Consider the following 27,886-nt stretch of genomic DNA (forward strand, 5'->3'; position numbering starts at 1 on the left):
GAAACACTGTCATTGAAATAAGAAGTGAAGTTGTCCGCTGCTGCCTCGCTAAAAACTGCAAATTTCACTCGAAAATTTCAATTAAACACAGACATGACTGTCAAACTGTCAGAAGGAGCGATAGAGGTACGTGTTTTTTTAATGGCTTTGGGTCGCCAGTTGAATACAGCTTAAGTTTATCAGAGGAGGTAGTAGTTAGCTATGTTTGGAACTATATGTGCACTGCCTTTCAACCTTTTCTGGTTGCTTGCTAGCCAAACATTTCTTTCATCGCTTTCCTTGAGATATTTGTCAGATTTATGTATTTTTCTTTTGCTGAAACCTTTCATAATGCAGTCAGTCTGCATTATAGGTTTGTTATTGTCAAAACTAATTGTTGAACCTTGCTTATGTTAGCTACTGGAATAGTACTGACACATTTCATGACAATGACTCATACATAGAAGAAATATTTTCTTTATGTAACCTACTACTTCTCTTTCCACAGGCTCTGACGAAAGGTAGCGATGTCAACAACCCGGTGCTTCAGTTAGTGGTGAGTATGCAGCAGAGCTTCTGAAGGATAAAGTTATACTGGCTGTTGGCTATGTAAATTAAATGATAGTCCAACACGAATTGTTTGGTTCATGTTTGGGTGTACCCTATGAGCCAAGATATCAAAAATGACCTTAAGCATGAGTACTTATGTCTCCATGTGGTTTGGATCGTCATACAGAGTAAGGCCACAAATAGGTTGTTCAACTAGGAAGAAGGAAAGCATTCTGTTCATTTGCATACACTTTATTTTATTATTTTTTTCCCCCAGAACATCCGTAAGATTGATGGAGGAAATGGACCAGCCCGCTTTCGTCTGATGATGAGTGATGGGTTGCACTCAATGTCGTGTGAGTATGAGTCAGCATATTCAAATACAGTAAATGGTTCTGAAAAAAAAAACATGATAGGAAATTGAAAGTACCCACGAACGTACCACAGAATACAGGAACCAGCTAAACGTTGCAGAGTAGGCAACTATATGAGAAACTCAAGCATCAGGGTTCTTTGATGCATGTGATGGAAATCTTTCAGTGAACAACAATAAACGATGTTTGGTCTCAGTTGAGAGTTTTAATGCATATACAAAGTTTAAACAATTCTGCTTACGGCCGTATCAGCATTCCTTCACCAACAGTGTGGATTCAGATACTGATGCTGTGGCTGAGGAGAGGACCGTCCTTAACTCCAATGCTTGTATGTCATAGGTCTAGGGGTAAACATATCTTGCACCTGTTTGCTGATAAAGAAGCTGGGACAGAAGCGTAGACGTTGTGAGCTACTATCTCAAACCTCAGCCTGCAGTTTGTTCCAATAGTGTTCCAAGGTCACATAACATCTTTGATACAAGAAAAGGAGCAGTCGGTTTTGGTTCTTCCTCAGTCACATAATTAAAAATAACAAAGAACATTGGGTCACAGAGAGGTCAATACATTTCATATATGACTTAAGCAAAATAGTACAAATATATTTTTTGCCATTACATGCATCACTGAAAAAGGAATAAAAAGCGATAATTCTACCTTGATATATGTTCTGAAACTACACCCTGTTGTGCAAGTCAAAAGTGAGTGAGATCTAGTCTTAACCTGGATGATTGTAGAAGGACTTCAAAGCAGACAGGGCAAAGGGGGAAGGTTTTTTAGGGTTTCTCACACAGAAAATACTGTATGTGGGTTAATAGCTACCCCAGTCATCTGGGAATGTGGTGTAAGCCATGTGTTGTTTAATGTTCTGAATTGCCTTGGGCAGACCAGCAGGAGGTAGTCAGGATTCAGTGAAAGGAATAGAGTTTGGAAATCATCAAAAGGGGAAAAAACCCATGTATCAGTTTCTTCCTTTTAATTTGGTGGAAGTTGAGAAATGTTGTGAAACCATACATAAATAATGTGCATTTAAAGATGTAATAAGTTACACATTTTTTGTATGTAAATCTTAACCCAGACAAAACTGCAGTGCAGTTGGCTCTTCTCTATGGTTTACTGCCATGGATGACAGGTTGTTAGATTAGATTAGATTAGATTAGATTAGATTCAACTTTATTGTCATTGTGCAGAGTACAAGTACAGAGACAACGAAATGCAGTTAGCGTCTAACCAGAAGTGCAAAATAGCAGAAAGTGCAATGAACAGTATTTACAGGTAGTGCAATATATGAGCAGTAAGTAGTGCAGTATAATATAAGTAGTGCAGTGTAAGCAGTATATGAGTAAGCATTAGCATTATAGCAGAGTGAATAGTTACAGTATGAACAGTGTAGCAGCATATGAACTGTATAGTAGGTGTGTGTGTGTGTGTGTGTACACGTCAGTGGAGGCATGCATGGAGTGGAATGAAGAATGGTATCAACCGTGCGATTCCTCATTCCATTACATGTAGTAAAATGAGCCTGTCCTCTTTTCTGCCTCCCCTGATGTAGGTACATGTGTTTTTAATTAGAAAATAAATTGCTACATTTCAAACATCTCTCCTGTCCCCCCCTGCAGCTTTCATGCTCTCCACCCAGCTCAACCCTATGGCTGAGGACAATCGGCTGGCCCCCAACTGTGTCTGTCTGCTGAAGAGGAATGTGACCAATGTCCTGAAGGATGGACGGTACACTGCCCTTTCCCTTTCTCTCCTGCAGAGTTCCTGGCACTGTTAAAAAAGTCTCATATGGGCTATTACATACACACACACACACACACACACACACACACACACACACACACAGAGCGCGAGCTCTGGTATTTCAGGGTACAATGAACTCAAATCTGACTTGTGTGTTTGTCTTGGTATGGAATTGATAGAGTGTGTTGATGTGTCCAGGCGTGTGGTGGTCATACTGGACATGGAGGTGGTGAAGACTGCTGATGAAGTGGATGGGAAGATTGGAGAACCCACTCCCTTCACGGAAGGTAAGGCTTCAACACAGTGCAAGGAAAATAATAAACAAATGCACTGTTGGATGCACTGCTTACTTGAGTTTTTGCTAGACCATTATAAGTCATCATCTGCAGGAAGACATTTGATGGGTAATTTTAAATCCATTGTATGTAAAAAAAAGAAACTTCATACCAACCTTATTTAAAGTATAAGCCTTAGTTGGTATGTCTGTGTGACTGTCTGCCTTGCAGGTCAGAGTAAAGCCCCACAGTCAGCCCCCACTCACGCCCGCCCCCTGCTGCCCCAGAACGGAAATGATGGTAAAGAACTTCCTCACCCCTAAACCTTTGAATATACTGTTTGTTGACATCTGGTAACATGAGTTGAATTCATATAGTAGAAGATGACGGAAGATAATGTTGACGGTGATTTTGAAGCTTCCGAAACAACGCAGAGGGCTTATGCAATTCAGTTTCCAGTAGATGGCAGCATTTTAACAAAGCTGACATGTTAATGTTGGTTTGTCGGCTGCCATGTAGATTTCAATGGGGAAAACATGACACTACTACAGATATTTTATGTTTGTTAACATAAAACAGTTGCTTCTAGGTTCAATCTTTCAACGGGTTATTTTCTTTAATTTTACTCTTTTTAAAAAGAAAAATTATTATTTAATCAACTGAGGCTCCCCATATTGAAGTATATACAAAGTTAATTCATCATCTGTAGCATTAGCCTACACTATATTGCATAGTGGTCATTGGCACATGTAATGTTCTAAAGTATAAAAACATTTTCTCCAAATGTTTGGAGGACAAAAAATCTGAGCGTATACATCTGTTTTTTAATCTTCCATAGTCCAGATGTGCTTGTCAATCTGGTTGGGTAATATTACAGATATCTTAAACACAATAAACATATATTTATACATTTGAGGTATTTCTACTATCTTTCTGTGTGTTTTTAACGAATGAGCAACAAAAGGCTTTGGGGGAAAAATGTGCTGGTACTGAAATTAGCACCCAATGCTGAACCACCCCATCTCCCACAATATGATGACAATTTTATGACTAGTTAACTTTTGATTATGAATACCCAATGTTTCAAAACCACTGTAAAGGGAAGGGCTGCTAAACTATCATCGGTAATTGTGTGAACCATGAGAGATGATTAAAGAATCTACAGTGGTTTGAAAGCTTGTTCAGCCATTACAAGCCAGGGTCATAACAGGTATTCATCCCACTAATCTGGTGTCCGGGAATTGAAGTTGTGGTGAGCATCCTCCTCATCAGCACAGTTATTGTTCAATTGTGAGTATGTGTGCGCTGCTCGATCTGGGGGCTTAATGACTAGAAATGCAGTGGTTGGTAAAGTCTGAGGACTTAAGTGGACACTTTGAACTCTAATCCGTGGTGTGAGACTGACGGCATACAAATCAAATGTGCAGCGCTTGTCCAAACAGAAAAAGCTCAAAGTCAGGCCGCACCCTGCACTCCCTCTCCTGTGGGAAGCAGCGCCGCTTCAGTTTGTTATTTTACACTCCCGCTTTGAGCCTGTGAAATGTGGATCTTCTCTCCCTCGGAAACGCCATCTCACACATCTCCAACTTAGTTTGTCAGGGTGTTTTTTTTTTTTGTGTGTCTTGTCTCCTATTTCTCGAAATCTACTGCAGTAAATTCACTTTTACTGGAGTTTTTTGGTGTGTTTTTACGAAACCAACTACCCTCACGAAACGAGGTAATTACAGCAATCGAGGAGTTGCAATCCAAAGAAATTGGATTTTTGCAATTCATCCACTAATGAATAATGTATGTCTTCATTTGAATTAGCCACTCTCACTGCTCTATATATGCCTCACCGAGTTCTCTCCTCATTCCCTTGATCAGGGTCCATGAACAAAGGTCCCAGCAGAGACTTTGGGAAGAAGGCCTCGTCCACCATGCCCAGCACTCCCGGGGGCTCCTCTAAAGTCGTACCCATCGCCAGCCTCAACCCCTACCAGTCTAAGTGAGTGTTCTCTCCGCCCTCTTTCTGTCACCTTTGGGGAAATTAGTCCTGCTGCTTGTTTTGGGTATTAGCTTGGGAATAAGGCACACTATGTGGTCATAGCTAGATGACTAGGAAGAGTCTAGGTTCCGTCTTTTGAAGTAGTCTGTCTGTATGGTATGTGACGAAGGGGCTGTGCTTTACCTGCCTTTTATGCTGGTTGGGATACCACTTTCAAACCTATCAAGGTCTCAGTTTTTGGTGACACTGCACACCAATTGATTAGCCAGTGAGAGACCCTGCCCCATGCAAAAAAACAGTTGTGTTATAGGCCTGAACAATATACAGTGTAGCTCACACTCTCAGTATGCTTAATTAGATTGTCTATATGTTAAGTGTAAAGTATGATTATCGCTGACAAACATCGCTCCTTCTCCATCAGGTGGACCATCCGAGCCCGTGTCACCAACAAGGCCAGCATCCGCACCTGGAGCAACTCTCGTGGGGACGGCAAGCTCTTCTCCATGGAGATTGTGGATGAGAGTGTAAGGACCGTTTCCTGTTCTCTTCTACTAGGAAATTGAGGGACATGCCCGGCGTCCCAATTCTCCTCCCCTTTCCCTGAAGTGTACACTCGTGCACTCCCCTACCTGGATTAAAAAAAAACATAGCTGTAACCATAGGTGCCTCCCATTCAGCAAAAAATATCTCCTCTCCACTACCACTTTCTCCTCCTGACCCAGAAACCAACTGTCATGTTGCCATTTTGAATGGTGTCCCTATAGTGTTTTCCTTTAGCCCCTACCCCCAGGTTGGCTCCAGGCATGGGATGCACGTAATGCCCTACGGCGCACAAACCTGTCCAGTTCTCATCATGCCTATTCAGCAACCACATATTGTATCTACTTGATTTATGATGTATTGTTCGTTATGTGTATGTTCTATGAAGCCTGAGTAGAAAGACAATGGAAACATTTGCAGGCACTGATAATGTAGCCCACTCTGCGCTCCAACGCACGCTCTTGTCTCAAGCTTTTTTCTTCTAAATGAAGTACATTGTGTCAAATCCATAGCTTCATGTATTAATATTATTACTGACTGTTGGTGGAAATTAAAAACAATAAAATAATAGCCTATTGTATGTAGGCTTAGTGGTAATCGGCCTTAGGTCAGATGCTACACGGCATCAGTGGAATGAATAGTCAGCGAATGAAAAATGTTCATTCCTCAATTTCTTCATCAGCAGCCAAGAATGTTTTTTCCAGCATAGCCAATTTACGCATTTTCAGTCAGTTTTTGAATGCTGACACTATTCATTTGAATAACATTTTCTTTCTAAATGCTGCCATTGTGCCACTCCTCAACCAACATTGCCTGATTGAAAGTTCTGTGATGGGTTTGTGGTCATCAGCAATTGTCGTCACAACATATGATGCCGAAGTGGGTCAGGTGTCCCAAGTCTCACCCACTCCTCCTTAGCCATTTTCTCCCCAGCTCTTCTCCTCCACTCATCTCATTTGTAGGTGTTTCTGCGGTAGTGAAAAGGTTTAAGTGCATGTTGGGTCGTGGACAAGTGCACACCTCAGGTTAAAAGGTGTATTTGACCAGCGTTGTTTGATTCTGTGTTGCAGGGAGAGATCAGAGTGACGGGCTTTAACCAGGAGGTGGACAAGTTCTATGACCTTATTGAGACTGGCAAGGTGAGAAATGCCTCCTATCAATGACCCTCATTGACCAAATGTCTCTGGTTCTTTTGAGGCACTGGCTATTCCACGGGCTACTTTGTAGAAGGTTTTGAATTTAATATAACTAATGAAAATCATAAAGATTTTGGATGAGTCATCCCAAAACTGTGACAGTATAAGCTGCTTATGATCATCTGCCAGGCTTTGTTAAGCATACAGTGTGTGTGTGTGTGTGTGTTTGATCAAGTATAAAAAGTGTCTTTTTGTGTGTTATCAGCATTCAGTTGAAATGTTCCCCACATCTCTTGTAACCTATCTCTCTTGTTCACCAGCCCTGCAGGCTTTCCTGTCCTCCCCTACAGAATGTCTTCATTTTCGATTAATTCCGTGCCACTTTCTGTCTGCCTATGCACAAAATGAAACAAAAACAAACAAAACACTGCTGCTATCCCTCCCTAGGTCTACTACATCTCCAAGGGCTCCCTGAAGATCGCCAACAAGCAGTACTCCGCTCTTAAGAATGACTATGAGATGACGCTCAACGGAGACTCCTCCATCATCCCCTGTGAGGACAGCCAGGATGTACCCATGGTGCAGTGTGACTTTATCTCCATCGGCGACCTGGAGGCCAGAGAGAAGGACGCCATCGTCGGTGAGGGAGAGGTGGGGGGGGGGTTGGTTGTGGAGAGGTCAGGCACGCCGGGCGGCACTGGGGGAGGTACTGATGATAACCATCATTAATAACCAACTTAGGGTAATAATAACGTATCATTGGAGTGGATTAGAGGGGTAGGGCGGAGCGTGGTGGAGATGGATGCAGGCGGTGTGCTCTCGCTCGCTCCCTCGCTCGGGAGGTTGAGGTAATTATAAAAGCAGAGATAAAAGTGGTATTAATAACGGTGATGACAGTAATGGCCTGTGGCGCAGACTGACTTTGGGCCCTATGGCTGAGCCGCTGAGCAGAGCAGAGGAGAGCAGAGGAGAGAGAGAAAGTGTTGTCACCAGTAAAAGGAGCAGGATGTTTTAATAATAAGAAGCCCTAGTTGTAATTATGGTGATGGAGACTGCAGCTTGTGGCGACCATACGAGTCATTCTTCTTGGGGACCAGCAGGTGTCATCGGTGATGTTTGAGTCTTCTTAATCACGGTTAAATTAGTTATAACAAAGCTGGGATAGGAGGATCAAGATGGCAAGAAGCAAGGATATAACAGTAATGTCACTGATACGACTCATTAGCCCCCCTCCCCCTCCAGGGATAAGTGGCTGTGCATCATTTCATATTGAGGCAGGTTCACAAGAATGTGGACTGACTGAAGATAAATGACATTTTTTTTGCAACATAATTTATTTTTGTGGTTTTGTATTTTTGGCACTCCTGTAGAGATGCCATCATAAACATTACTAATGCATGTGACTTGGAGACGCAGGGCAGTGATCCCACATCTGACTTGACGTGAGTAATGAGGGACTGATTTCCAGAGTCAATTTGCTGTGGAAAACCGAAGTGACCTTGGGTCATGCACCAAGGCCAGGCACATGATCAATATTAATAACATGTATATGTGGGAATGTGAAAGTCTGTGGCTTTATTTCATAGTTGGACAAGGTCTCCTCAAGGACTAGCTCGTCCCAGTCGACAACTTTTTCACAGTAAATAATAAACCTGTCGTCCTGGGAGACACAGGATGGAAAGGCCTAGGGCCTGTTCAGATGGTTCCGATTGGAATGTGCTGCGTAGAACAGGCACAGGTGTCCTGTCAAGGAGACAAGGGAGTCATTAGAGCTCTGGGAATCACATTTCCACCTGCAACATTCTGTACGTTTCACGTCTCTCTGAATGCACCCCCTACTCCGCTGTGCTAACGACGACACCTGTGACCCGTGTCTCCACCTCTCCAGATGTGATTGGCGTGTGCAAAAACGTGGACGAGGTGACGCGCCTCACCACCAAGACCAACCGAGAGGTGTCCAAGAGAACGCTCAACCTGATGGACATGTCCGGGAAACTGGTTTCCGTCACACTTTGGGGAGAGGAGGTAAGGACTGGAGCAGGGGGGGGGGGGGAGGAGGTAAGGACTGGAGCGGGGAGGAGGTAAGGACTGGAGCAGACGCGCGGGGGGGGGGAGGTTTGAGGAGGGTAGAGATTTAAGTGTGGGCTCAGTGTTTTAATAGAAACTGATGTGGTTGAAGTCACTGAGTAAATAGCCTGTCATGGAGTGATGAAGGAACTGCGCTGCTGCGGTTGATTTTACACGTGGCTCAGAGGGACTGCTTAGTTTGCCACCATTCTTTTCATTCTGACAGGCTGCACAGTGTTTCCCCTCTGTTTGCTTGGCAGATATACCCCTTACCCAGGGGGACTTGCGGAGGTACAACTGTAGATTTATAAAGAACAATTTCCAATAGGAAACAAAAGGTGCATGAGCTATTTTTCCCTTCCTCTGAAGGCCGTTTTGCACATAAAGCATGTCCTTCGTAAACACAGTCTTAAAAAAAAAAAAAGAAGTTCTACCAAGAATCGAGGAAAGGCTTCTTGGGCTTATCCCTGTAGGAGAACCCTTTTGAAGAACTCTTTTTGATGTAAAAAAGGGTCTGTGGAACCCGTAAGGAAGGGTCTGTGGAAACCACAAAGAAGGGTCTGTGGAACCAGAAAGGGTCATTTGAAATATTCCCCGACAGGGACGAAGCTTTTTCTGGGGGATTTTTAAGTGGTGTTTTCCTCCTGTTGGCAGGCAGAGAAATTTGATGGCTCTGGCCAGCCTATACTGGCCATCAAAGGTGCCAAGCTGTCTGACTATGGAGGCAGGTCCCTTTCTGCCTCGTTCAGCAGCACCATCATGATCAACCCTGACATCCCTGAGGCCTACAAGCTCCGGGGCTGGTAAGTAAAGAGTCACCTGTTCACATTGTCTTGCCGTCATTGTATGTTCTGATGTCACCCTGGGGGCTACCCTGTCCCATTATCGCCCCACCTAACTGACCTCCAACACAGTCTCACCTGGATCCAGACACATTTTGACCGTGGGCCTCTATATGCCGTCAGACCTGAGTCGAAAAGTATTTGAGCGTTCACTTGAGCCTGCCGGGTGTGCGAAGCGGTTGGGTTTTGCACTTTTGGGACTCCTCCATTGGTTCCATTGTGTCAGGCAATCTCAGCACAGCTGAGTATTTGAAATGTTTTTCAAATACTATTTGAACCCTGGTAAGAATGGAATACAAGAGCCAAGGTATTTTGGACAAATGTGATTTCATTAAGCTGCTGTAAATCTTCGGTTTCGTGACCTCAAGGGAACCTACGACATCCTCAGTCTGTTCTACCAATGAGATTTGAGAAAAGACAAGTCAAAGGGTTTAGGAATTGGAATGTTAAATTCGATCCCCGAACTCCGAGGGTGCATGCTCCGTCTTTTATCATCAAGATTAGCCTACCTCCATTTGTGACGGAAGTAGGGAGGGCACTCCAGCGAAGCCTTAAATATGAATACTTAATCTGCGGAAAATGTGTTTTTTTTCCCCCCCTAATCCTCCTTTCCAAAGGATCTATAAATGACGGTGCTCTGTACAGGAGAAATGACTATTGCACTTAATTCTCCTTTAATTATGGGGATGGAGGCACGTTTGATTGTGCCAGTGGTGTTTTTCTTTTTTTCTTTTTTTCTTTCATGGTGATTTACAATATGAACCAACCTTGGAATGTTTGTGAGTGAGGCCTTACTGTATTTTCATGGAACACGGACATAAAGTGCATAATCGGCATAAAGGCCAAACAAGTGTTGGTACAAGAGGAACTAGGGAGGAGTGTTGTTGGGAGCACATCCTCATGTAGTGGTTTTAAGATGGCAGACTATCACAGTGGAACAGGGCCTCCTCTCCTATTCCTTAAAGACCCCGCTATTGGCTGCGTCTGCAAAGGAATAGAGAAACAGTTATGACTCATGCTTTCATCTTTTCTGTGCGTCCGTTCTCTTGCCAATTCAGTTTATTCATTATCTAAATGATGTTATTCAGTGTGTACCATATCCAAAAATAAACACGCCTCTCTTTCTGTGTCTTTTCCCACATCCCATCTCTAGCGGTGATGATGAAGCTAGGTCTTTTTTTTTTTTCCGCCTTTTTAGTTTTTCGGTTTGTAACAAAGCCGACATGAAGGCGAATGTCTCTCTTTCAGAAGTGGAGAGATCGATTCGATTGATTCCAATCCAAGGTACTTCCATTTATTTACCCCCTTGCACCAACAATGGCCCCGCTCGACTCCACAGGGAAATAAGATGAAAGGCAGAGCAGGAGGAAAGGAGCCCAAATAACAATTCCAATTTATTTTCTGGCACGTCCCTTTTGCGTTTTGACAATGTGCTCAGATTCCACTTTTTCAGCCGCCTTGCAAGAAGTTGGCTGTAATTATTCTGAGCGGATCAGAAGACTTGATCTGCATAATGAGAGCATTGAAATGTGACGACGCAGCGGGTGGGGGAGATGGGTGGCGAGTCAACAAAATATGCTTCTATCTGCTGCTCCAGTGCATGTCTGGGCCGTGGTGATTTCTGTTCACAGCTTTATCTCCAGCTATGCTCTTTGAAATGTTGTTTGGTCATATGGTAGGATCTTGCTCCCATTCCTTGGAAATGTTCTTGCCAGGGATTCCGTTTTTCTGTGGTGTTTCTTTTATGTTTTATTGTAACAGTGTAATTATTCAATTAGACAAATACCATGCAAAAAATGCAGTGAAGTATTTAGTCAGAACTGTTCTTTTGTAAAAGAAACCCACCAATTTCCTGAATTTTAATCCATTTTATTTGTAGATTGAATAAGGTACAACTAAGCTGAAAGCATATGAAATTGTCAAATGTGGCTTTCACAGCGGTTTCAATTATAAAAAGTCACACCATGTGAAAAAGCGCATTGGCCCTTGTGGTGTTAATGGACTGAACTATGGGGAATTCTTGGACCCATTTGAATGAGGTTTTAGCCCTTACAAAGAAGTCATTATTACCCAAACATTGTGTGGTATGGTTTGACACTTCTAAACTCAATTTTCTCACACTTAATCCCATTCTTCACACACATTAGAACACCGCCTCTCCCATGCATTCCATCCTGTCAGAATACATTCTATCCCTGTACTGTACAAACATTAGCTCTTGTAACCCAGATAATCATGTTGTATTTTGAGCATTGTGTACGAATATTGTACAGCTTGATTTACCTAGATGACATAATATCCTGATGAGGCTGTAGAGGGAGAGTCGTGAATCTGGGCTGTTTCCGCCTCCCTGCGTCGGTGCAGGTGTTCCACTCACTGCCCTCTATCCCCCTCTCCTCTCCTTAGCGATGGGAGAGCTGAACCGTCAAAGGCTCCTGCCCCGCTCCTCCTTCTCTCCAGTCACTTTTCACATGGACAGCCAGAGATAATGAGCCCTTTTAAAGTGTTGGTCTGTTTTCCAGTGCAGAGCCTGGCCCACGCTAGTCTGCAAGGGCCAGTGGGCGCCTACAGGTTCACCGGAATCCATCAATTAGCCTACCAGTTCAGAGGTCGCAGATGATATGAGGCCTGACCTCAGCTTATTAGTCTCTCGGCCTGGGTTAGGCTTGTGGTGGAGAAAAACCTCCCTATGCAACACTTCTCCTACGTGCGACGATTATAACCCATGCAGGCAGCACCAGATGTTTGCCTGTTGCGTTGTGGACTGAAATACTGCGGCGGTATGTTAATTTGAAGGGTTGCTAGTGCTTACCGTAGTTTAGCATCACACTGTCTCTTGAACAGGAACGTGGTGGTAGAAAATGACCTAATTGCCAATGCTGAAATTGCACACTTTTGCAAAAGGGCCATTTTAAGTGGTGTTTACGTACGTTTACCCTCCACCACATTCCGACTCTTAATGTTGTGTGTCGTCCTGCTCTGATAGAGAGACGAGTGTGGAACATTAAGAAGGAGCCAATCGATTAGACTCAGGAAGGAGCTTTTTATGTTCACGTTTCATCTCTGCACGCAAAAACCGAAAGCTTTTAGGACCAAACAAGGCCCGTCTGTGAGTCTTATGAAAGCCAGGCTGTAGTTGTCTTAATTTGATCATTTTTTTTGCTGTGAACCATTGGCAATTTCTGTAAGTGAGAATCCTCACTTGAGCTGTTGACTCAAATCCATGCTGAGCGTCTTGTGCCGCTCCTGCAGATCCCTGTGCGCTCTGCTGAGAGGAGTGTGCTATGCCTTTAATGTCAGACTAATTAATCTTATGGAGAAAAAAAACTGTTTAATTTCCTCAAACCAGAATGCCTCACTCTGCAATTATCTTGAGCCCCGATTCTGGGCTCCACCATGCTACATGATTTTATGATTCCTTTCCTTTTCCCCCCGTCTTTGAAATAGTCTGCACAGATTGCCATGAAATCTGTGTTCCTTTTTTTTTTTTTTTTAAATAGGGAGATGAAGTGTGCATGAAAAAAGAAACATGGATTTGTCTTTGAGTCGCATCGAATGTGATTCCTGTGGCGCTGCGGTAATTTATGGCACTGTCTTAGCCTCCCCTCTGCATAATTGAAATGCTTAAAGATTAATTTTGCTAGATTAATTAAAGTGTTTCCTCACTCAAGTGTTTTTTTGGGCTTTCTGCGACTTAAATACATCGTCATTTAGAAAGCCCTCATTATTTAGATGCCTTGCCATAATGATTTATCCTTATCAAAGATATGATGGTATTGGCTTCTTAATTAGAGAATCTACAGGGTTGCTGTACCTTGCTTTTTCCCTCCGTCAAACAGTCAAGGAAAAAAGCCAAGGTAGCCATGTACATTCTAGAATTAAGAAGCCAATACCATCATATCTTTGATGAGGATAAATCATTATTTTAGGCCTTCTCCTGCTTTTTTCCCCTCTATCTGACAATACTCTGAAAATGCCTGCTCAGTTGCTATATATGGAAGAATTTAACTTTCCCGTCTTCCTGTTAGCTATTCTAACACCGTATAATATCTTTCCAGACTGAACGCCAGTGGTGCATGCAGTGAGGTGAAACGTTCAGAACGTTGCAGATAGAAATGTAATTCATAGAGCTGGCATGTCTGCCCCATCCAGATAAGAGCCACCCGTACCTGTTCTACACGGCTCATTTCTATCTGAAGGTTATTTTAACATCCCAGCCTGAAACAGGCCCCAGGTATTCCACCGTTGTTACAGCGCACGCACAGGCAGCTCACATCCATTAGATGGCGTTCCACATTTGGACGTGCTCCTGCCCTCTGCCTGACTCTCAGTTGACTGGACCCTCACTCCTCTTGTCAGTCACGCGTCTTGTCAGTGACAACCACCCGTCCCCCTCCCCCTTCCTCCCTCCCTCCCCCCCTCCCTCCCTCCTTCCCCTCCCCTCCTCTCCTCTCCTCATTGTCATCCTCAGTCATCTGCCACTGCTCACTTAGTCACACTTGGCAACTGCCACTCTCTCCTGCCTTCTTCTTGAGTCCTTCTCAGTGAGTCATCATCCCACTGCGCTACTCTCCTGTCCTCCACTCCCTCGCTCTTCACTCCTCTACCCACTAGGCTGGAATGGGGCTCGCTGTTCAGTTGTTCCACACTTCATGTCCACTTTTATTCCCACTAATCCACTCCCAACTGAGTCTCAGTACTCCTCCATAACAATTCATCTTAAATTATAATTGTTTTGGAAAAGTAGCTTAACGGTATAACCGTATGCTGCTGGGGCGCCTTGCTCTTATGCCAGTAGTGGTTGCCCAGCTTAGTCCCCCTCCTTGCTTAATCTGCCCTTTGTTAGAAGAAAAGCCTTTTTTTGTGGTTTCTCCAACCATTAGAGTATTGAAATCCAGTACCATTCTCAAGCGAATCTTTCAATTGAAAGTGACCCATCACGGAGGCCTATCTTGGGTTCTAAAGCGAGTGAATCCACACTCATCATGCCCTGCTGATCATGTTTGTTGAATGTTGTCTGTGTCTGCCACTCACACACGCAGCATGAGAGCCTTAAAGTAGCTGTAGGCTGGAAACACTGCTTACAAAGTGCTTACAGAGTGTTTCCTGTCATGCTTAGATGCACTTTTACTTTTTCCTTCTTCCCTCAGTCACGTGCCTCTGGTCTCTGCCCCTGTCCTTGTCTCCCTCACCCTCCCTCTCTCTGACATGAGACGGTCTGTACCATGCACATACATCTGCCTCTCCTTACCACTGGTCCGGTCCTCCCTTACAGTCTGTTGACCTCACTTCACTTCAGCCTGGACTGCCTGTCAGTCCACCGTTACGTATCTCCTGCCAGCTCCAATTTGTCCTCCTTTTTGTCTCCTTCATCAAGCTTCCGCTGACTGAAATACCCTCCATTCCATTGCTCTTTCCTACACTCCTTTCTGGCTGAACCCCCCCCCCCCCCCCCCCACACACACACACTGCTGCCCATATAAATATAACTCATAGATGTGAATCTGTTCTATTAATTCCCTTTCTGTGTTTCTGCCCTTGCAGCGTTGTGTAATGGTACAGTGCCCATCATCAGCATCATGTTTTGCATTGTGTGCATAATTTGTAACTCTGTCAAATAGAATGTGTTGAGATCCTCCTATATTACTTATTGTCTGCTACTTACAAGTATACAGTCTCGGAAAGCAGCTCCCTCCCTCCCTCTCTCTCTCTCTCTGGCCTATTTCTCTTGGCAAAAACATCAGCCTCATGAAATGTTGATGTCGTTAATCAGAAAAACAAAAAGAAACGTAATTTCCGTTGATTTCAGAAGTAGGTTGATTTTGGTTTTGGGTGCATCACCAGCAAATATTTACTTTGTCAGTCTCCTGACGACCTGCGTACATGCGTCCCGGCAACCTGCGTACATGCGTACATGCGTCCCGGCGACCTGCGTACATGCGTCCCGGCGACCTGTGTACATGCGTCCAGGCATGACAACAAAGCACAGGCCTGATGGTTGAGATGAAGGAATAGGTGCCACAGGAAAGAATTGCACACATTTTTCAGCAGTAGGGGAAATTGGCAGCGGCCATATTGCCCGGGCCACACACTCGCCCGTTAATGGGGATATTTTCAATTAGTCATGCCTCTAGGAGCAAGGCTTCGCTCCCTGTACACCTCCCCCCCCCCCCCCCCCCCCCCCCCAACACACACACACACCACACACACACACACACCACACACACACACACACACACACACCACACACCCAGTGCCTCGAAGCCAATAGATTAGTAAGCTCTATTGATCTCTCTTGCACTATTCCAACCTGAGTGGTTTTTGTTTTTCTTCTTCTTACACCCCTCTCACCATCTCCTCGCTCTCCCTCCCCCTCTCCCCCTCTCTCCCTCCCTCTCTCCTTGAGTGAAAATGGGTTTCTGATTTCACCCTCACAACCCTGACCCTATCCAGCTCAACTGTCCCTCTGTTGTGGATTCATTCCAGCCATCACTCGGTCTCCCCTCCTCTCAGCTGAGACTTCCGTGCTTTGTCAAACAAACACAGATGGCGACGTTGTCCAGGATAGAGATTTTAACAGTTGTTTCTGCCGGCAGTAGGTTAAAATTGAATGTCAAGTCATTGCGTCTTCCTCTGTTTTTCTGTTCGCAGCTTTATTGTAATGAATGATAAAAGCCAACAATCCCGTTTCGGATATTGTGATTGATGTGATTGATTGATGGGGTAGAATCAGCAGTGACAGCTCACTGTGTGTGTGTGTGGTGTGCGTCTAGGTATGACAAGGAGGGCCATGCTCTGGATGGGCAGTCTCTGACAGAAATGAGAGCAGGTGGAGGAGGAGGAGGAAACACCAACTGGAAGAATCTGGCTGACATCAAGACTGAGCACCTGGGACACGGAGAAAAGGTTTGAGACACACACACACACACACACACACACACACTTACGAAACACTTTATTAGGAACAACAACTGGTTTCATGAACATGACAATGAGTTCATTGTTCTTCAGTGGCCTTCCCAGTCACCGGATCTGAATCCAATAGAACACCTTTGACACAGGCACCCATATCAAACATCCCAGGCCTGTTTTGATAACCAAGCACACATTGTTCACTTTGATTCATTCAAAGCAAGAAATTCAAGGACAAACCCAATGACAATCTTGAATGCAAGCAATTGCTTTGAAAGCTGAAGTAGACAAATCTACATATAAAAAAAAAAAAAAAAAAAAGCACAGTATATAGCAATGGCAGCATCTAAAACCGTAGCAACGTAACCTTGTCACTTCAGCCCTGCTTTCCAAGGATCCTCTGGGCTGACAGTCATGGTGATGAATCTATGTAATCAGTTTGACTCATATTAAATGTGTGTGCGGAACCCAGAGCCTTAAAAAAAAAGAAAATTAAGCTGAATCCTCCTCTTCCGATCTGCTCCTGCTCGTTCATCACCAGCCTGGTGGGTGTCCTCTCCTTGCCTAGGTAGCTGTACGCTTTTGGTGTAGTCACATTTATCTCCCATATCGATCATGGAGATAAGAGGGACTGTATTCATACCGACGCTTCATAATTAAGTGATTATTACACTGAGATAAGTAAAGTATTATGTACTCTTGCGAAGAGCAGCTGCTTTATTTACCTTTTTATGGAACTGTCGGATAGAAAGGTGTATAAATCATCTGTTATGTATTCCGGTATTTCCTCCTGTGTGTAATATGATATTGTATTTTAATCCATATCTTTTTCATATTAGGCTCACCTTTAGTATTAGCGTAAGGAGATTAGATGAGGGCAATAATTGAGGCTGAGAACGTCTTGGTTGCTAACAGCATTGGGAAAGAATGAGGGTAGCACCCAAGCGGCGGGTAGTCTGAGAGGTTTCGGGGTACAGACAGACAGACAGACATGATTGGGGAGAGAGCACAGGCTGAAATCCCATACCTTAGGTACGGTGGAAAATGGGGCATGGTCCAAATATAGCACACATGAATAATACAATAGCACAGCATTCAACTAGGAAGCCTCCCCAATTGTGCCTAAACCCTCACCTGGTTGTTTGTGTGGACTTGAGGCTGTTGAGGAATTGCAGTAGTGATTGGCTCAGTGGCTTAGCTGTGATGCCTCTGGCTGCAACTGGCTCAGCCCTGGGTCTGCATTCTTTTGAATGAACGTCAAAGCGCACACACAAACGTCCTGGTTCTGCTGCACTCATCGTCCCCTCTCCTCCTGACTGCACAGCTGCAGGGGGCTGGAGTCACAGAGGCATCGTCGTAGCTGTCTTCCTCTTCTTCTTCTTCTTCTTCTTCTCTGTACTCCACTTTACGTGCAGTCTGCACTGTCACCAGCATTTCCATGGCTGTTTCACTAGCTCCCTTGCTCGGGCCAAGAGTCCTCCTGACTCTGTCTATTAGCCCCATGCTGGTTAAGGAGCCTTCTCCTGCCATTAGTTCCCATAGTGGTGTAGAGGTTTGACCCTGGGCTGTAAAGGCCTCTCCTCTAATGCAGCCTGTAGTGGGCCGAGGGCTGCTGCTGCCGCTGACAGGGGAGCTGAGCTCAGATTGTCCTCATGCTCCTGTCCTGCCTGTAGAGGCTCCCAGACGCAGGGTCACGGGGGTCATCCCTCTCAAGGCCCCTCTGCAAGTCGGCTGCAATTAATTGTCCCTGTCACAAAGCCTCTGTGTCACAATCTCAAATTTCCGCTGCGCCGGCTTGCCCTCTTGACAGCAAACGGCCACCCGGCTCCTGTTGGCTTTGACATTCGCCTGCGTAAAGCCTGGGACAGAGACGGAGAGAACAGGATCAACTGTCTTGTCTCTCTGTCAGGGTGTCCTGGTGACTGACACGCTATTGTTGAGGTATTATCTTGATTAATTAGTGCTATTTGGAAAAGCTGCGGTGTGGGAAGTATTTATCTAACCAAGTAACAGTCGTTTTAAAGGGATACTCCATGCGTTGTAAACTGCTATTTTTCTCTCCAATTTGTCATTTATGACTCCCCGAAGGCTCTCTTTAAAATCTAAAGACACAATAATTGGGGTTGAATTCTGTAGGCCTACTAACAGAGGGGTCAGCAGTTAGCGTATGGGAGAGAGAAAATAATCAATTACCGGTATTGCGGAAAAGCAATTGTTTTAGCTTTCTGTGTATTTCCTTAGAAAGGTTGAGGTTAAGGTTTTGCCTCAGGTCTCTGTCTAGATTGTGGACTGGGAAGGAACTGTCCCATGTGGAATTCTCAATGAACCACCGAGGCGAAATATCTGTTTCCCGTCCTCTGTTTTCCCTTAAGTGAGGCAGTTTTAGCTCATGAATATGAATCGGGGACATTCTGATTTATTAAAATCCGCTTTTTAATCCAACTGTTGGTCTTAATTGTGTTAGGTTGTATTATGAATAAGGAAATCATGTCTGGCTTGCTTTGTCCTGGATAAATTCAAATTACTGGCGCTTTTGGCCTTTGAGTGTCTCCTGTGTTTACATAATTAGATTTTCCGTGAGGCATGGAGGTCCGCGCTTCGTTGCCCAGGCTCTGAGGTCACGCCCTGCCCTCCTCTCACACCCATCCTCAACTGGAGCCTGGGACCTTCCTCTCACCACAGGCTCCGCTCTGTAGCGTTTAAAGAGAGATGAAGAAACTAGCCTTGTATACGGCCTGTCGTGGCGCTTCCCTTGTTTTTGACAATTTACTTATAGAAGTGCTCTCACTAGTGTTCATCTTCAACTCTGTGGCGGTGTCACCATGGCCTCATGCAGCACCCGGGATGGGCAGAAGGGGACTAATGGAGAAAGAGGGGGAGAGGAGAGGGGGGGCCCAGTCAGAGGCAGTCCCAAACAATCAGCTGTGAGGCGTGACACCTTTCCACTGTGTGCAACAAAGCCTCTGAAGTAGCGAGGGGACAAAGAGACGACCCTGCCTTCGTAACGTTAATACCAGAATTAGAATTCAATGAACGGACATTCCCATCCAAATGTCAAGGTCTGAGGTGGGTTGTGTGTTCTATGAATTCTGTTTCTATGGTTGACACTGCATCGCTTCACGCTGCTCCCAGAGCCCTCCTACATTTGTTTATTTCACACGCGCGGAGAATTTCTCACCAGGTGCTTAGCGAGAAGGTTAGCAATGATTCTAAAAGGCTATTTATGTATATGGGGGTTATAAACTTAGCATATTCCCCCATAAAAAGGATGAGGCCCTCGCTGCTTTCGCCTTGCTACTTTTCATTTCTTGTTAGAGACATGCAGATTCCAGTTGGATTGTAATGCTTGGCATCCACTGCAGAAACGTAGCCATTCGAGTTATGCCCTTTGAGATCTTTTCTGCATGTAAATATGATGTTATTGTCCTCCCCTGGTGCCATCACCCTTATACTGATGTCATTGTCTACTGCGCAAATGTGTCATATTCCTTATGGTGTTTCGCAAAACATCGACCAAATGTATGCATTTATAAGCCAGAGCGAACACTAGAAGTGTGCTGTATAATATTGTTTTTACCGACTAGCTTTCTCTTCTTCCTGCAGGCGGACTACTTGAGTTGCATCGCCACGATAGTGTACATCCGCAAGGAGAACTGCCTGTACCAGGCCTGCGCCACCCAGGACTGCAACAAGAAGGTGGTGGACCAGCAGAACGGCATGTTCCGCTGTGAGAAGTGTGACAAAGAGTTCCCCAACTTCAAGTACCGCCTCATCGTCTCTGTGAGTGCCGCCTGGCAAAACCCTCCGGTCTGGTTGTTTACACACACACACACACACACTGTCCTCCCTGATTCACCGTGACTGGGTACCCCATAACCCTACCCCCCCCCCCCCCCCCCCCTCCATGGTCCATATCCCATAGTCCTTAACTCTTCCCTGTCTGCTCTCTGTACAGCCATGTTTGAGGACCATTATTGAAGCCTAGCCTATTCTGCTCTTGCAGCCTGCTAGCAATGCATAAGTCTAGTTTTCTTTTTTAAATTAATTCTAGATTTGTGTTGTTGTGTTTAAACTGGAATGATGTTGAGTTAATTACCCTGTTTTCCCCACCTTCAAAATGCTGTTGCTTGCCTTACAGAAATGTGCCAGGAACAAAATAAAACGCAGGCGTTTCCTTTTTTTTTTTTTTTTTTTTTTCTTGCCTTGTCGTCAGCCAATTTTTTGTTGTTGTTGAAAATAGCAGCATTAAAATACTGAAACTCATTTAGTCAGCAGCAAGCCAAGTGAGCGAGCTCTTGCACCCAAACATCTGAAATAAGCGGCTTTCCTTTTGTTTTGCACCTCTCACCAGTCAGGATATTGCCTATTCTTCACAGAGCTGTAACATAAGCTGTTAATATGCAACCACGGTGTGCATGGCAAGTGCACCGTGGCTCTGCACATATTGGATAGCTCTCTGTCTGCCAAATATAAAGGAATGTAATGATTTTACAATGAGAAGGCTAAACCTGTGCATTCAACAATATATTTGAACATTCCAGCTGTAATGCCACTTCAAACTTCATAAACCGAACCCATGAACAAGCACAGTAATGGCACTTGGAGCATTACAATCATAACACTTAGAGCATACCGTTATAATGCATTGTAAGATGTGTTATAAGCATGAATGACTGCATTACAATGTCTTGCGTCATCTTCTAATGATCCTGAGACATTGTCAGCCGTTTTCTGTTGCTGGAAATGAATGTCTTATAGACCGATACAACATAATATATTTTGTAAAGAAATTATTAGGCAGCATACATGCCTATAAAATAAAAGTGAATACATTATTCCTGTATGCTTTTAAGTGTTGCCATGATCTCTGCCCTTGAGTTTTACCCACCCACTCACGCCATGTGGGCCTCTGTTACCTCTGGCAGGCCAACATCGCCGACCACGGGGACAACCAGTGGGTAACGTGCTTCCAGGAGAGTGCCGAGGCCATCCTGGGCCAGAACGCTGCCTACCTGGGGCAGCTCAAGGACTCGGTAAACACACACGCGCACCTTTCACACACGCACACCTCTCTTTCTGCCGGAATCAAAGCTTGGCCTCAGGAAAGGGCCTGGGGAAGAGATGAACCCCAGGCACTGCCAGTGCCAAGCCCTGGCGGGCACAATGCTAGCTGGGCTTGGACTAAATACAGCTATTGTGTGGTCTCTCCTCCACAAAAGCTCTATAACCCCAAGGACTTTTTTGAAATAATCACAAGCATGATTTATTCAGCTCCAAATTAATTTTTAGAGGAAACTGGGCTAAATGTATACTCTCAAAAGCGTGATTAAAACAATGGTCGATTAATGGGAATGTCCAAGTTCATTGCCATTAAGTTAAATTAATCCCATTTTCCTCTTTTTTTTTACAGAACGAAACTGCCTTTGAGGAAATCTTTCAGAAGGCTAACTTTCAAACGTTTATCTTCCGCAACAGAGTCAAGCTTGAGACCTACAATGTAAGTATAGGACGCCAGGAAGCTGATCTTTGATCTGAACATGGGGTGTAACACTCGAGGCCATATTCACTAAGCAATGTGTACAGGGTGTAAACTGCACTGTTTTTTTTCACTGGGGGGATAACACACCAAGAACAAGACTGAACATGTTTTCATATGAGCTTTATTTCAATTCCTCCTTCCTTCGCTTTACCTTAATTAAAATGTGTTTGTCAATGTTTAATTTCCTTTGGAAAAAAAAAGTGTCAAGTGCAGTTTGTGCCATAATGCAGGCAGCCTTTGTAAATCTGGCCTTCAGTGAGAGAAGTGCCTTGAGGGCTCTGGAGTGAGACTCCAGACCCTGTAAACATGTTATTTTATATTGACCTCTACTTTTCATATTGGAATTGGCCTGTCAATTGTTGTTTTTTTTTTAGCCTGGGCTTTCCAGGGGCGAAAGCGAGACCACAGAAAAGCCAGCGTGTTTTCTTTTTGAAGACTGCTTGTTTTCAGGGGACGCCGGGTGAAAGGTGCCCACATAGATTAGTTGTGGTCACCCTCAACCTCTCCTGGAGGCTACAGTACACAGATAGGGCCTTGTTTTTCAGGGCACAGCATAAAATAATTGATTGGGCTTGGGAGAGCTGGCGCCTCGCCAGGGCTGTATCCTTCTTGAACACACAGTTAGAGAGTAGCCTGCAGTTCCTCTGCGCTTTCCACGTCCACCACATTGCAGATGCCTGACAATTGTCACCTGGATAAGTATTCAATGCATCAGCTTAACCCACATCACAGGATGTGGCAAACTGCTATCCAGCTGCGCAGTCCATGACATGGCACACAACAATTGATTGCAGCACGCCTTGCTAGTTGTCCACAGTCACCGTAGAGAGAAGACATGCAGCTCATTACCGGAGGGAAGCATGTCTCTCATACCCAGACTCTATAACAGACACCTACGCATTCTGGAGCGTGCCCAGTTTACTCCAACAAGAAACTAAGGCAGTCTATTTGTTTTTACCTGATCAGAGTTGTAGTGGTGGGTAAACACTGTGAACACTTTTTTATTTTTTTTTATGGTGAATTGACCCATCTTATATGAACATCTGCTGATTTCTCTGTTGTCCAGGATTTAGCCACTGTTTATTTATTTTACCACTACATCCCTGCTTGATGCGTCTCCCAGTGTTGTAGAGCTATTGTTCTCATTGTCTGGTAGGATAATAGTCTTGTATTTGAGTTTTAGAGCCCTCTGTCTTTCCACGGTTGATGACAGCCAATTCTGTGGCAACAATGAGAGGCAGAGCAGTGTTTGACAGCATCTGTCTGATAATTGTTATTTTAATGTTTGCGGAAATGATAGCGTGCATTTTTAATTCACTGAAGCAGTCGCATCATTCATGGGATATTGTTTAATGCAATTATCCCACCTAATGCAATTGGGAAAACCTTGTCACTGTTGGCAGATCTGGAGGGGTGACCTTGTGCCTGATGCAATGAAGACAACATATAGATTTATAGACTACTGTAGTGTTACGTTGTTGTTAGCTCGTGGTATGGTGCTTGGTGGTCCCTGCTGATGTTACATTTGCACTTATTGAGGATTCTGGAGGCCAAGAGGATCATGCTGAAACGTACTCATTAGTTTAATGAATGAATGCATTTAATATTCCAATACAACATTACTGGATTGGCCTATATTGCTGTTATTCACTCCTCCTAGCCTTTGGCCCCTAGTACAGTCCCTGGTTTTGTGCGTCTCAAGTGGTTGACACTGGAGAAGAGGGCACATTGAACATAAAACCATTTCAGGCTTTCAAATGCAAGTCTGCCCTTGATCTCCCATCCCTGGCCCAGTACGAAGAAGCAGAGATGTGCTGTGGATTTGCATAGCAAACGGCAGCCCAATTCTCCCCGGTTTGCCCACATAAATCCTGCCTTTCTGGCAAGATGTGACCAACACTAATCGCTTGATGAACTCTGTCACAGTCAGTTGTGGATCTGCTGTGTGTATCTGTAGTGTGTGTGTGTGTGTGTGTGTGTGTGTGTGTGTGTGTGTATATATATATGAGTGCATGCATGGGGGGGAAGAGGAGTGGTATGGGGACTAAAGCAAAGCGATTAAAGTAAAGAGAGGTTGTTGGTGTGTGAGTCACTCATTAGACAGTAGAGAATGAGGAGCGACAATTTCCAGACCACCCTTCACCTCTGCTGCTCTCTCTGGTTGAGCGACGCTCCATAATGGATGAAAAGGCCCCTGCCCTTTTCATGTGTGATTTGGTCAGTCAGGATCCTGCTCCGACAATCCACGCTTGGGACGCTGGCACGGTTAAGACTATGAAAGAAAGGTCAGAGCGGAACAGGTGTGTGTGTGTGTGTGCGTGGGTGTGTGCGCGCGCACGCTCACCTGTGTGGCGGCGTTCTTTGTAGAGAAGCTTGGCAGGTCGTGTGAGGGTGGAACAAACCGGGGCTAAGCAGTGTGACGCCCATGAGAAGATCACACACTCACTCTCTCCCACCACCCACCCTCAAAGCCCCGTCACATCTTCCATCCACCCTCACAGGCTGGTAAAACCATCTGAGCCCCAAAACGCACGCTATCAGCATCTGTGGAGTAATGCTGGGTACGGTCTTATTGAGGGGCTGGTCTTCCTGTTTTTTTTTTTTTTTTTACCCATCTACACTGACCATCTGAGACTTGAAGGTGGGAAAAATACCAGCTGTAGCCTAGAGATAATAGGTAGAATTCTTCAATAGATTCTACTTGATAGAACCGTTTGGACAGTGGGTTGTATAGGCTGTAGCTTTTATTTATTTATTTCTCTTTTTTTTTTTTTGTGTGTAAAATTTTGAAATTACAGACACATGGCTGCGTTGTATGTTTGGTGTACCACTGGCTGCAGGTGCCTTAGCAACCCACTGAAGCATGTTCTGTGTTATCAAGTGTTCCATCTGCCTGTGTTTAGAGAGAGAGCGCGTGTGTGTGTGCGCACGCACGCACGAGACTGCATGCACACCAACATTTCAACTGTAGCTTTTTAGCTGTGGAGCTAATAGAGTGTGGAGTAACCCCAGGGCAGATGCACAGGTATTCATCTTAACCATTTAAAAAAAAATAAAAAAAAATAATAATTTCATTTTTTTTTTCAAAATCATGAGAGAGGAGTACGAGCTACAACCAACCTCCTCTTCCCCTACCACCACCATCACCACCACCACCACCTGTGGAAGTGTACATAGCCAAGCCTGGAGCGGCAGCTCCCACTCTCTGTTACACCAGATGCAGATCACAGTGCTGTTGTGATGAGCCTCAGTAACACAGCTGTAGCAGCACTTGTGAGCCACGCAGAGACAGCAGCTCCGCCTGTGGTGTGCGTTTGGTTTGTTTCCCTTATTCATCAGGGCCTGACTCACTGCTGCCCCCAGCTCAGGCCTCACCTCACTAGGCTCCAGGAGTGAGTGAACCCAGCCCTCTTCCCACAGCTCCACATCCCCCCCCTCTCCCTCTGTCATGAAACACTTCCATGCCCTGCCCTGCCAGAATGTTGTATACAGTACATTAATGTTTAATGTGTATTTACAGCCCCCCCCCCTCCTGTCTCTCTGTCACAGAACTCCCTCCGTACCCTGCCCTGTCTGGGAATCTGATACAGTCCATTAGCACATCCAAGCAGACTGCTCCCAGGAAATAGGCTATGCACAACTCATTCACCCTTTTCCTCCACAGATATTTAGTCGTGTTTTTTTCCCCCTCTGCTTTATTAATTTGCATGTTGAGCATAGCATTATAACCCGTGCCGGAGGATTTTTGACAGAGTCTGAAGATGACACTAACCTCAATCTCCCATGTTACATAAGGGCTGCTGGAAGGCTTTTCACTCCCTCTTGGTGAGGGGGGGGGAGGAGGAGGGGGGGGGGGGGAGAGATTGTCACAGGCTGTAAGAGTATGAGTCTATAGAAAAGTTAACATGATTTACATCCTCACTTACATTGGTTCTTGAGTGATTAATGGAGACAAAGTGGCTGTAACCTCTGTTTAAAGAATGATGGACTCGGTGAATGACCTTCTCCCGTCTAGACGAGTGCGGAGGAGTTGATGCCATTAAATGCTGCAGCTTCTGTGCCGGGAGGTAGCTAACATCCATTTAAATGCCAGCAGGCTTTTGTTGCCGATTTTCAAATGCATTGTGTTAACCATGGCTTTTTATTATCACGAGGTAAGATATTAAAGCGGAATTTTAGTTGGATTCGTTGTTTTCGTGATTCAATAGCGGACACATTCACAGAAAATCGTGCTTTAAAACTACCTCTTTAAAATGACTTGAAAGGTATCTTGCTTTGAATGCCCTCATTGAGGTCCTTCTGTTAAACAGCGCAGGAGCTAGCGTCTGCTGCTCTCTGGGAGTCACTGGTACAGTAGAGCAGGGTGAGAGTGCAGAAACTCTAGTCTGACGTATTTCAACGTGTTATGAGACTTGTTTAGGAAGTAAACACTGACCTCGCATTTCGATAGCTATGATGCAGCTGCACGCAAAATTATAGTTCGCGACGGTATGCATTATGGATTGACCAGAAATACACATGGAAATGTATTCTCCTTGCGATGTAGAATCAAACACATTTTTGGGGGGATGCAAACAACTATTTGTCAGTGTGAAATATTTGTTGTAATTGTGCAAAAACAACACACTATGTTTTGAAGTTGTATTGTTCATGTAGGCCTGTGGTCTGTCTCTAAAAGCTTAGTGAAAAGGTGTGCACTTTTTACATTTACATTACATTTATGGCATTTAGCAGACGCCTTTATCCAAAGCGACTTACAACAAATACATTTGTTTAAGTAAGTGAGTCATCTATCCGTCAGTCATCATAAGATAAAATAATCAATGCTCAGACCAGGGGCCCTAGGCAGTCACAATGCTAGGAAGGACCTAGCCCAGGCGCTAGGTTTGAGTAGCAGTAGAAGACCATGCACACTGGTCTCTGCTCCTAAAATGTTACTGTTAATTGCAAGGACAAGGTTTCAACCCTAGCTGGATCTTCTTTTTTTCTTCCTTGGACTGGCTCAGGCTTGTACAACATGCATTAAAGGGTCACAGTGTTAATAAGTGGAAAGTGGCGTGTGACGTGTCCTCTGTTCCCCCTCTTACAGGACGAGTCCCGGATCAAAGCGACAGTGATGGAGGTCAAACCCGTGGACCACAAGGAGTACAGCAAGAGGCTCATCATGAACATCAGGAAGCTGCAGGCGGCCCAATAAGAACGGCCCGCCTTGATCCCTTGCCTACACTTAGAAAAAACAAGCAGAAAGAACCATTACTTTTCTCTGACTGTACATGCAGCTCCAACCCCCTCTCAGCACTTCAGTACCTTCCCCGGCTGTGCGCCAGGCCCAACCGGTCGCTCTGATAACTTGTACTTTTCCCCTGTTGCTTAGCCGTGTCCCTGTTACCTCAGATAAGATGCTGATCTCCTAATATGTTAACTTTTCTGTGCTAAATGTATTGTAGTTATGTTTTGCTCGACAACAAAGTAATCGTGAGCCTCTGAGTGCAGGGGCTAGGGGGCTTTTTGGAAGAGGGATGGAGGCAGGGACGGGGTCAGTTAAACCACAGAAATCACCACTGTGTCTGTCTAAAGTCAGCCAGCTGTTATTGCATGTGTTGCGATCGAGGGTGGGGGGGGGGTCTTGGCTGTACAGAGGGCTTGTACGGTAGCTAGCTAGCGCTCCCTCTTTCACTCTCTGACGCACCGTTAGAATGCCTGGGCTGGACCTGCACATCCCAGATAAGACCATTTATTCCCCCCACTCTCTCCTGCTCCCTTAGACAGACAGACAGACACACACACACACACACAAACAGGCAGAGGTATGTGAGGTGCACTGCTCTGTATTTATGTAGATATGTGGTTTTGTCATTATTTTCTATACCTTTTGAATATTTTGGGACAACACATGCTATTTTATCTACTTTGGAAAACAAATAAAGATGTTTGTGATGAAAAGCA

At 44.7% G+C, this 27,886-nt stretch overlaps 1 protein-coding gene across 2 annotated transcripts; it reads left to right on the forward strand.

Annotated features, from left to right (window-relative positions):
• On the forward strand, window positions 1-27,886 carry rpa1 (replication protein A1). Of its 2 annotated transcripts, XM_083684978.1 has the most exons (17): window positions 1-126; window positions 488-535; window positions 806-884; window positions 2,519-2,627; window positions 2,841-2,929; window positions 3,149-3,217; window positions 4,784-4,904; window positions 5,326-5,428; window positions 6,515-6,583; window positions 7,028-7,220; window positions 8,469-8,605; window positions 9,302-9,450; window positions 16,263-16,395; window positions 20,005-20,181; window positions 21,327-21,434; window positions 21,812-21,898; window positions 27,030-27,886. In XM_083684978.1, exons 1-17 carry the CDS (start codon window positions 94-96, stop codon window positions 27,135-27,137), a joined length of 1,812 nt encoding a protein of 603 aa, XP_083541104.1. In that variant the 5' UTR covers window positions 1-93; the 3' UTR covers window positions 27,138-27,886. The 2 variants fall into 2 exon arrangements, with proteins under 2 accessions (XP_083541104.1, XP_083541105.1); XM_083684979.1 differs by lacking the exon at window positions 3,149-3,217.

Source organism: Argentina silus (genome assembly GCF_951799395.1).
Source record: "Argentina silus genome assembly, chromosome: 14".
NCBI classification, from domain to species: domain Eukaryota; kingdom Metazoa; phylum Chordata; class Actinopteri; order Argentiniformes; family Argentinidae; genus Argentina; species Argentina silus.

Excerpts from the sequence above, each read along its gene's own strand:
- rpa1 (XM_083684978.1), top strand. The coding sequence starts at position 94 with ATGACTGTCAAACTGTCAGAAGGAGCGATAGAG. Across the intron at positions 21,435-21,811 it reads TGGGGCAGCTCAAGGACTCG|AACGAAACTGCCTTTGAGGA; the intron begins GTAAACACACAC and ends TTTTTTTTACAG. Across the intron at positions 21,899-27,029 it reads TCAAGCTTGAGACCTACAAT|GACGAGTCCCGGATCAAAGC; the intron begins GTAAGTATAGGA and ends CCCCTCTTACAG.